This window comes from Microplitis mediator, chromosome 3, assembly GCF_029852145.1.
Source record: "Microplitis mediator isolate UGA2020A chromosome 3, iyMicMedi2.1, whole genome shotgun sequence".
Taxonomy (NCBI): Eukaryota; Metazoa; Arthropoda; class Insecta; order Hymenoptera; family Braconidae; genus Microplitis; species Microplitis mediator.
This window is the reverse complement of record NC_079971.1, coordinates 25,846,696-25,857,938: the sequence shown is the minus strand read 5'-3', so window position 1 is coordinate 25,857,938 and position 11,243 is coordinate 25,846,696. Positions and strand designations below refer to the sequence as shown.

The 11,243-nt window shown below is 30.6% G+C and overlaps 1 protein-coding gene across 1 annotated transcript; it reads left to right on the top strand.

Moving 5' to 3' along the window:
• The first annotated feature begins 370 nt into the window (after positions 1 to 370).
• On the top strand, positions 371 to 7,203 carry LOC130665024 (uncharacterized). The gene is made up of 16 exons (XM_057465261.1): positions 371 to 589; positions 865 to 916; positions 1,006 to 1,108; positions 1,168 to 1,251; positions 1,313 to 1,478; positions 1,545 to 1,731; positions 1,812 to 1,900; positions 2,008 to 2,579; positions 2,655 to 2,844; positions 2,920 to 3,492; positions 3,561 to 4,189; positions 4,468 to 4,575; positions 4,754 to 5,223; positions 5,912 to 6,074; positions 6,339 to 6,501; positions 6,701 to 7,203. The coding sequence occupies exons 1-13, from the start codon at positions 556 to 558 to the stop codon at positions 4,868 to 4,870; spliced, it is 2,904 nt and encodes a 967-aa protein (XP_057321244.1). The 5' UTR covers positions 371 to 555; the 3' UTR covers positions 4,871 to 5,223; positions 5,912 to 6,074; positions 6,339 to 6,501; positions 6,701 to 7,203.
• Positions 7,204 to 11,243: the final 4,040 nt, after the last annotated feature.

The following is an 11,243-nucleotide window of genomic DNA, read 5'->3' as shown; positions in this document are numbered from 1 at the left end:
ATTTTTTATAAAATTTATAAGTAAGATTAGGAATATATATTAAATAAAATGTAAACATCTTTAGGTATCACAACAGAGTTAAGACTGCTATACATAATTTCCGGGATGAAATAAACGCTATCTCCGGCCAGGAAGTCAACCAGACAACCTAAAAAACTGTTTATACAAAATAATAATAATAATAATAACAATGTATTTAAATGTCTAATGTTATTAAAAAAAAAAAAACAAATAAACGTCAAATAAATTTAAATTACACAATTATATTTATTTAATTTTACCTATAAAATTTATTTATATTTCCACCTTTTGCAATAATTAAATTAATTAATATAATTTATATTTTAATTAAATAAATTACTGAGTTGATTTACGTATTTTACCGGAATTATACCGATTTTTTTTTATACAACGTCGCTACTGTCGTTGATCCATCTTAAAAAATATATAAATATATGCATATATATGTACATTTACATGTCATCTGTATCCAGTTTAACGCAACATAATTTAATCTGAAAATAAAAATAAAATAGATTATAATTATAACAAGAAATGTCCCAAAATAATTCATTTAATAGCAATGACTGTAAGTTTATCATAAAATCCTTAAATCCTTAATTACAATAATCCTTTATTTATAAATTTAAATAAAAATAATTATTATAATTACTGAGGTCAATGGCTTTAGTAATAATGGCGGTTTTCTATTAGTTAATTATTTCATTATTTATTAAACTTAAAAAATTAATTTTTAAAACTACTTGTCTATAATTAATTTATTTTAAATATATCAGTTAATAATTAGTTTTTTTTTTTCAAATAATTTAATTATCGTTAATCAGGGATTTAATTTAATTTAAGGGGAAAGTGAATTTGATGAATTATCTCGACCTATTCCTGATCAAGTTTTGAGGTAATTATTTTATAATTATAATTTCAATAAGAAAAAAATATAGATATATATTCTTTAATTTAATTAAAATGAATTGTGTTAATTAAAAGTGTATATGAAGTCTACGTAAAAGGAGACAGTCCGCAAGATGAAAGGAGTAATATCTCTGATATGTCTGGCGTTTCTAGTGGAAGTGATCAATCATTGGTTCAGGTAAATTATATTTTTTTATAAATTTTTCAATTAATTGATAAATTAATATTTTTTTTAAGGAATTTGATTCAACGGATGGAATTGATACCAATGTCATTAAAATTTTTGGGAAGAAAATAGACCCGCAATTAGCGAGAAACAAAGTAATTATTTTTTAAATTTATATTAATAATAATAATTTACGGTTAAATATTTATGATTCAGATATTATCTGAAGAGAATAATGAGTCTGTCCCCTTGTCGGAAATTTCATCAAATGATTCAACTTCTACACGTCTGATTGATAAGGATGATCCACGATCACGACTTCATTTTGTAAAATATCTTAAACGTGACGGAAAGACTTTAAAAATATGGGAGTGCGGTATCTGTAAGTAATTTATTTTTCTTCCTTCATATTTATTGATAGTTATATTTTATTATATATTTTATATAGGTACTAAGGAATTTCGACACCAGTATACATTGATGAGACACTTGCCGACACACACAGACGAACGTAACTTCAAGTGCGAAGCTTGCGGTAAAGCATTTCGTCAACTTTCAACTCTGAGTCAACACAAAGCTATTCACAGTGACGCAAGACCTTATGTGTGTGAATTTTGTAAAAAAACTTTCAACAGGTTTGTTTTTATTTTTATAAAAAAAAAATCAATAAAAAAATATTGTACTGGGAATTGTAAAATATAAAACTTTTTTTCAGAGTTTCAACATTAATATCCCACAGAAAAACTCATTCTGAGAATAAGCCTCACAAGTGTAATGTTTGCGGCAAGGGATTTCATCAAAAAGGTCTTTATTTAAAAGTCTTCATCTAAAGTGTCGATAAAAAAAACATAAAAAAAAAAAGCTTCTTACTCATTCAATTTATATTATTATTATTATTTTTTAAATATCAGGTAATTTGAGAAATCACATATTTACACACACAAATGAACGCCCCTATAAATGTGATCTCTGCAACAAAGGCTTCAACCAAATGTCCAATCTCGTTTGTCATAAAGTTAAGTCACATGCTCATGTAGAAAAAATGCAATACTCATGTGGTATTTGTGGGAAAGAATTCCCAAGACGATTCGCTTTGCGTTCACATGAAGAAGCTAATCACGGAATTAAGTATCGAAATTCATCATCTTCCCAATCACGTGTCAATCAATCGAAAAAAAATATACGGATCGTTGAATTGCCAAATGCTAATGCTAATGATAATGACAATAATAATAGCAATAGCAATAGCAATAGCAATGATAATGACAGTTACAGTTTGGTTGATAGTGATGATAGAGTTAATAAAAAGGTTAAAAATATTACTGGAGACGCGACGGGAATAGATAATATTTTGGTTGATAAAATAGATACTAAAGCTATGGATAGTACTATTGTACAAGGACAAATACCTTTTGCTTTGTACAAACCGTCTGAAGGAATTCCCGTTCTTGTTAAAGTTACTCAAGCTGGACTTAATCATCATGTAAATAACAACTTTCAATTAAAACTAAACTTTTTTTTTAAATTTATTTATTATAAATATAATAAATTTATATAGATGCTAATACCAGCAAGTGCTGAAGATTTACGAGTAAGTGGTAAAATAAGTCCATCATTGAATTTAGAACTCGATAATAAATCTGTGCAAGTTAAAGTCCCAGTGGTCGCAACAGTGACACAAGTTATTGATGATCAAGGAAACTCGACATTTAAAGTAGAACCGCCTTCAGATTGTGATCAAGATCCAGGTAAAGTTAATTTTAAAAATTTTTTTTTCATTTTTGTTATCGAGTTTTATTTAAAATGAAATTAATTGGATGCAGATGAAATATGTTCAACGGATAATTTATTAGCGCGATTGGATTCACAATTAAATAAAAATTCAGTTGGAGAATATGAGCAATACAGTGAACCAAGTCGCAGTAGCTCAATAAATGATTGCAATGAATTACTTGAACTTGCAGCCCAAGGTGGTATTCAATTTGTCCGGGCGACCGAGGACGGTCGTTATGAAGTTATGAGCAACACCGAGGCACGCGATCTAATGGAACAGAATTCGCACGACGTAACGATACTTGATGGTGCTGAGGCTGAAGCTATTAACATATTTAATGCACGAAATAACATTACCGATGATGATCAGATGATTGTTGATGATCATAACGATAATCAGATAATGGTTTTGGATGCTGGTACCACACAAAAACATATTTTAACTGATGATATTGAGATACATGATGACAAGGACATTAGAATACTTGAATCAAAGAGTTTTGATGAACGTTTTGTTACCGACATGGCTTATTTTTCGGGTAATAAATTTAATGATTTTATTCTTGGTAACAAATCGATGGGATTTGACTCGGGAATTTCAATGATAACAACCGACGACGATCGTAAGTTTATTTATTTATTTATTTTTATAACTATTTATTTATTTATTTATTTTTTTCGTAAATTTCAGTGATGGCTTCCCATCAAGACTTATCAAATATATTAGAGCACAGTGACATGTCAATTCCAATAAATTCACAGCCCATGTTGCCCCTATTGGCAACTAAAAATGATTCAATGTCAATGTTTGAAACTCTGTCGTATTTGAAAAGTGCTCGTGGAATTACAGATGACTATGGTGCTCTAAATGTCGATGGTACATGTATGGATAATTCAATAGACACTTATGACGATAAGTTTGATTTAAGTGATACGAGTTTTTTGTCAATGGCCCAAGATATGAAATTATTTAACGGACGAATTAATCAACCAACAAAAGTTGCTTTGCCAAGTTTTACGGAAATGAAACTGCTTGGATCAAAGTATCAAGAGTTTGAGGCTGCTACGCAGTTACACGATATCAAGATATTTGGGGGTTATGATCAGTACTTGAGGCCTGTCAATGGCTATCGTCCTATTGATCATACCATCAATAACATCAATAACATCCCTTGTGTTAATCCGATTAATCCTATTCCGCCAACGGCAACAATACTCGAGTCAATAGATATGCGCAAAGATATTAAAGTACACCAGAACCAAGATGGTTCTTACGGAAACAAATTACTGGATGATTTACAAGAAGAAATTTTTATAAAGGTAGAAAATGAAATAGTCCCAGTTAGTTCATTATGGGACGAATATGAGGTCGATATAAACAATTATTCTTACTCTCATATAACTGATTCATTTTATCCAGTTTTTGTTTAAATCGCTTTAATTTTTTATTTTATTTTATTTTTATTTTATTACAAAAATTATGATTATTAAATCTATCTATACTTATTAGTTTTGTTTTTATCAAATTTTATTTTAATATTTTAAATAATAATAAAAATTTGTTATTTATATATTTATTTATTTATCTTTAATTAAAGGTCCCATCCTTGTTTAAAAACCCTTCCACGAGTTCCTCAACCATGACTCCCGATTATCCAAGTGAAACGAGACACGCGGACAAAAATATGCCGGACACCTTTTTCCAAGTAAATAACCCAATTAATAAATAAATAAATAATAATAATTTAAGTGAGGGCGGCCGTTGGCGTCACAGCCAAAGGCTAGTGCTGCCAACACTCCAGTAAATTCCGTTCTCTCTTAATATAAATTTTTTTTTTAGTCAAAACTTAAATTACAATAAGTATTTTGTATTTTTACGTACAGGCCAGTACTTCTTTCTGCGATTCCGAGTATCTCAATTTCGAAGCACGGAACGTTGAGAGTCCTAACAGCCAAACAAACAAAGTATTTACCCTCGATAGTCTACCAGACCTCAATTGATCGCTGGCTATAGTAATTGCTTTCAGCTAGATCCCTCTTACTTTTATTTTTTTCATATATATATATATATTTATTTTTTTTTCACGTCTTTATTTTATTTAAATTTTTTTAAAAACACGAATTATAGATGAAATAATACAACAAGCGTCCGCGTTAATTATTAAAATAAGTGTATAAAAATCCGTATCTATTGTTGGTAAAATAAATTGTTTTAAACCGACGATTATTGTAATAACCTTCATTTTTTTAGTCAAATACAGCCTGTGCAAAAAAAAAATGTATCTATATTATTTAAGAATTTGGATAATTCTCGTTAAAATATCAGGAATTTAAGTTGAAGAAATTCTGATTACGTAAGTTGTTGAGCTTGATCGTATGTGAAATACTTTTAACCATAAAAACAAAAGGAATGATGGCGAAGATTTGAAAAAAAGTATCAAAACTCTGGTGTTATCTCATCTTTTCACCCACGGAATGCAACCGTTGGCATTTTCACCTCAATTTTTTCTTATACTCTTATTTTTTATACTCGTTGCAAAAAAAAAAAAAAAAAAAAAAATTTCCAGATTGTCATGAAAGAAGAAAAAAAAAATATATTTCTTTGGATTATTATCTGGGCTTATATTGTTCATTATTTAACTTTGTTTATTTATTTTTGTTTTGTTTTTCTTTTTATTTTTTATGTTAACTTGATTTTATTTTAAAACTTGTTCTTTTTGTCCCGGGTAAGGATAAAAGTGTACCCGAACAAAGGTAGATCGAATTTTCTAAAATAGTCGCGAACGAGCATTGAATTCCTGACGAGATAATTCACAGTACCTCATTCTCTCTTGGGAACAACAAAAGAAAATTCATGTCGAGCACGTGCATTCTTGTGAAAGAAGTGATCAACTTACTTTTAACTTTATTTTATTTTTGTTTTTTATATATTGCTTTTTTTTTGTTATGATAATCATCATCGATTTTTTCCTATTCTTCATACATTTCGATAGATCAAAGGGTCCAAAAATAATAATAATAATAAAAATGATGAAATTTCAGAATAATCACCGGATGAAAGGTGAGAAAGCATTAGAACAGAATCTATAGTCTAGAGTTGTAGACAATCCGAGGATAATCTGAAGCTCTGACAAACTGGACGAACATAAAACTGCTTTGAGATAAATAAAAGTTATTCACTCTGCTAGCAAACTAATAGAAGCAAGTAAGTGTAAGTAAGTCTAAGCGGATAACCAAAAATATGCACAGAAAAGAAACAAATAAATTTAAGGGTGATTAAATTGATGGCAGCGGGAGTAAGGTTGAACCTTACTGTTTACTTTTTACTCTTATTGTTATCTTTCTTACTGCCTACTCATAATGCTTTTAAATTTAGTGAATTACCTTTTCTCATCTACTTAACATGGTATTATTTAAAACACACATCTACTCAGCTGCTGAGTAACATCCACTCTGTAATTCTGTATAGGTTATTCTAAATACAGAAAGGGAGAAGATAGGAGAAGATGTTCTTAGTATTCGTATTCGGAAGAACCGTGAGAACAATACCGTTAACAGCGACGAGTCTGTTTGTATACAACAGGAGTAGAGGTAGAGATATAGAGATACAGAGATACAGAAATGCGTAGAGGGTAAGTAAGAAACTTTAATTCATCACTGTAAAATCGCTATTAAATGCTTCACAGCTTTCACGGGTTTCTCAACTGCGTATATGCTGAGTATTATTTTAACAGAATTCGACCTTTTGGTTAAATCTATCTATCTTTTAAATATAATTATTATATTAATATTTAAAATATTTTTCTAACATCTTAAATCATATAAATCTAGTTAAAGTAGCACATCTGACGGTCAAAGTTCGTAAGGGTAGAGTATAACGGACTTGAGCTGACCAAAGCCCTTTCTTGCCCGGGGATCCGGAAAAGCGTTTTTACGACTGACGAAGCTAACTGCTTTTGGTTAAATCCAGTCCAAGAAAATGCCCACTAGATATATATTATATATATATATAGATATAAAAGCTAAGAGTAGAGAGAGGTTACTCGCGTTTTATCTTTCTTTTCCTATATATATATATACTAGTTGGGAACCGTGCGAATCTATATATCTACAGACCAGCTGCTGACTTTAATAAGTCAAATTAAATTCATACTAAAGAGATATATACTCTGTTATATCTATATAGATAACTCTACTTGTTTTATATATCTATATTTTATTTGAGATTATTCGTTGATCTTACTCAGACATTAACGCTTATTTTTATTAATTATCTTGTGCATTACTTTAACAGTTGTCATTCTAAAACTTTGTTAATCTTCGTGTTGTATAATTTATCTGGATACTCGACTGGAATAAAACCGTTAGCGAGTTATTTAATTAACAAATTATATAATTATAACTCAATTTAATTTTAAATATAAATATTATTGTAAAATATCCATCAGTTTACGCGTTTATTGAGATTAATATTATTATTTAGTGTAGATAATAGTTTGTCCGAGTGTATCAATCACATCAGAAACTGCTCAGTCGCCTCGAGCAATGCTACACTAAATTTTACTGCAATTCCATACTAATATTGACTGGACATTTGATATGTATATATATCATTTGATTTGAGTACAGATCCATTCAAGTGATGACTAGAGTTAATTTTAATAGTAAAAAATTTTATTGAATTTGTATCCTTCATAAAAAATATTAGGACACTGAGTGTTCAGTGTAAATCCTGTCCAATTGATATTGGATAAAAGATGAATTGAAAATAAGGTCGGATATAAATGTATTGATAAAAAATAGCGCGTGTAACATGGTACGTGTGTGCTGGTATGTGTGTATACCGGAGCAGCACATCAGATAAATTTTCAATCGGGTAAATTCTAAAAGGGCGTCTTTCCTTGACGGCGAACAAGGTTAAAAATCGATGCCGCTTGCCTACTGGCAAGTTACAGTGCAACTGAATAAAAAAGCATTTGGAGGTTTAGGGTGAGAGAGAAAATTGTAAGACGAAATGTGTAGTGAGTTTGGGCTTCTCGGGCGTTCAGGTAGGAACCCATCAGTAGCTAGGCTCTGGGTTTTACTCAAGTTGCCGAAGGTGGAAGATGCCAAGCCAACAACTGTATGGGCTTTGCTACAAAATTTTATAACAAATATATATATATATATACATGTGGATATGAGAGTACGAGTATAACCAGGTATAAGGTTGTCGCGAATTTTAAATTCACCGCACGTCGACGCTAAAACGCCCCCATGATTCAATTCGCATCAGTTCCCCCTCTTACCTTTTTCTATGTAACCCCATTCTATTTTATTATATGTTTTTTTTTTTTTTTTTTTTTTTTTATTCTTTTTCAACTTTACTTGACTAACCCGACACACAAGCTTCCCGCTCTACTCCCTTTAAGACGTTTCGGGCGAGCGTCAACTCGTCTACTACTAACTCAACTACGAATTTTCTTCATCCTACTTTATTGCGAATCAAATGTACGTACAGCGATCGCCGTAACCTTTTTTTCGTCTTTTTATTTTATTCTATTTTTATTTATTATTGGAAAAAATAAAAATACGAAAAAGAAATGATGGTTGCGCGATTCGAATTGATTCGAGGACTCAATGAAAGCTGGGAACTCGTGAAAAGGATGAAAACGTAAACTTTTAAACTTTGGTGCAAAATTTTTTCATTCGTCTTTACTCCCTTCCTTTAGCTACGTCCGTTTATCTCCTTCTTTTTCTTTTTATATTTTATTATTTTTTTTTCTCATTCAACAATATTTCATAAGTTTCTTTTCATTCTCGATTCCAATAATCACTTGGATTCATCCAACAACACCAACTAGATTAACTTAATAATTAATTTAACTTGATACATTCATTAAAAAAATATATATTTTGTTAATTAGATTGATTTATTATAGTTTCAATAATATTTTATCTTGATATAGATTTAAAAGAAAAAAAATTTTTAGCACAATTTTAATGACTTTTCCTAAAAGTTGGTTCATTCAGCTGCAGTTCTCTTCTTTTTTTAGAAATTTTTCGAGTCAATTTATTTGGATTTTATTGGACAATAAAACTTTAAAAATATAACTCTGTAAAAAAAAAAAATCGTAGTTTTAAAAATTTTATTTCAGCTAAAACTCTAAGCTTTCTAATATTTTTCATGGATTTGACCTACAACTTTTTTTATTTTTCTTTTTTTTTTCTACAACTTACTCATCGACTTATAAATTTATGAATTTCAACCCAAGTTACAGTTTTTAAAAGTTTAATTGCGATGGGCCGATATATGAGTAAAAAAAAAGAAAAAGGTTTATTTGATTTTAAATGGTAAGTTTGAGAAATGTAAATCGTAAAATAAAGTATAAGATGAGAGAGATTGGTAGGATAAGCATCACAGAAATCAAGGTTACATAATGCTCCATGTCTGAAGGACTATAACCCAGTGGTATAAACCCGTGTGATGGTAAATTTTATTGTCAAACCAACGAGCCATTAAAGTAATTCAAGTATTTCAAGTACTGGCGTGTATACCTTTGACATTGTCGCTTGTTGCGATACCTCATAATCAATAATGTCGTCGAGCGTCGGTAAATTTTTCTAGTCACGTATCTGGCATAAGGGGCTGACCCATGACTGGTTTGACCACTCGCATTTTATCGCTACCGGATCGTAACATCCACAGATTACGACTTTATCTTTTTAAACAATAATTATAAAGATTAAAATCTCATAGATTTATATGTGGAGATAAAGATAAATATTTTAAAGAAAATTTTTAAGGAAAAGTTTTGGATTTGAAATAGAGCTGGCAAGCAGTCCAATAAATTCCCATATCCACATGACCAGTAGCTATTTCACCACGTGTGACCTGGATGAATTCGGGCAAAGCTTAATAACGGTGGGAACGCTCGTTGGCTAACATTCCACCGCGACCACCGGTATACGCGCGGTTAGCACACCTGAGGGATTTTGAGTTATGGCCGGAACAACCTAACCGGTAGACGATCCTCCTCTCTATCCTCTCTATACTCTCTATACTCTCTATACTACTGAGACGTTATACCTTATATATTATATACTATATACTATATAACATATACAGAGAAGAGAAATAGTACAAGGAGATACCTACCACTGGTTCTCATAGTTCTAGTGGCTAATGTGTTAACATATAACGTCCGTTTCACTCGAAAATCTCCATTAATTATTTAATATCTAAAATTCAATTTTCTCTTGAACTGAATTTTCTCTTCTACTGTCTGCTACCAAACCCTTTACCCTTTAACCATCAACCAAGCTAACACTCGGTCCATTCATACAAAACAGGGGTATAATTATTTAATTATTAAGTTTTAACTTAACCAGATAATAATTATATATATATAAATATATAAATGAGTAAATGTTTAGCCACATTAGACATATTCAGGTCACTGGCGACTTGGTGGTTGATTTTCCAAGCTCACATTGTGAGCATGAGGCCAAAGCGAATTGCCACTGTCTCCTGTCGTTCCCGTGCCGGATAGGAAACAAACTTTCTCGGCAGAACATTTGGATCGCCGCCAGGATCTAGACGAATTCATTGGATGAAAAATCGCGCGAACTACGTCGATTCTCAAATAGAATAAACTATTGAGATTATTTTCGACCTGAGGTAAATCATACATCGTTATATGTATTTTACTTCCCTAGCACTCATACTCATTATATAACATATAAATATTTTAAAAATCAAAAGAGTAAACAAATTCAAAGTATTTTTAAAAAAATTAAATCGATTAAACGGTTATATTTAGAATTATATAAATTAACAACTTGGGAAAAACTAAAATTGATTTTTTGTTGTCGGTTATTTTAGGATGCAAGAGATGAATATCTGTCAGCTAGGTTTAATTATTTAAATTTATATCTAGCATTTTATCAATAGATTTTTATGCATTTCCATAAAAAAAAAAGAATAATAATAATAGTGTATGAAGATATTTATGTGGTTGGCAAGTTAACACACTGCAGTAGATTTGGACGAGAAACACACATCGAGGAACGCATATCGACGTCCGCGAATACATTAGTTTTCAAGCCCCGCGGACAGGGAATCGCACGCTCGTGGAATTGAATTTGTGTCTCGTTGGGGGATGAGGCTTGAGGTTAAATGCGGAGAAGCGAGGGGAATTGTCGAGCGTTGGATAGAATAATATGCATATGGATAAAGGATATGAAACGTCCGGCAACCAAATGATATAACCATTAAAAAAAATATAACGCGTCAACATAACTATATATTTAGATAAATAATTGTTGGATCAACAAAGTGACCCCAACATGTATAAATTTAATTGCGTGGGATAAAAGTACTGAAGAATAAAAG

What these genes read in the sequence shown, in the direction of transcription:
- LOC130665024 (XM_057465261.1), top strand. Translation starts at nt 556, where the DNA reads ATGTCCCAAAATAATTCATTTAATAGCAATGACT. An exon ending in CAAGGGATTTCATCAAAAAG is followed by an intron (nt 1,901 to 2,007) that starts GTCTTTATTTAA and finishes TTTAAATATCAG; the next exon opens with GTAATTTGAGAAATCACATA. An exon ending in GATAACAACCGACGACGATC is followed by an intron (nt 3,493 to 3,560) that starts GTAAGTTTATTT and finishes CGTAAATTTCAG; the next exon opens with TGATGGCTTCCCATCAAGAC.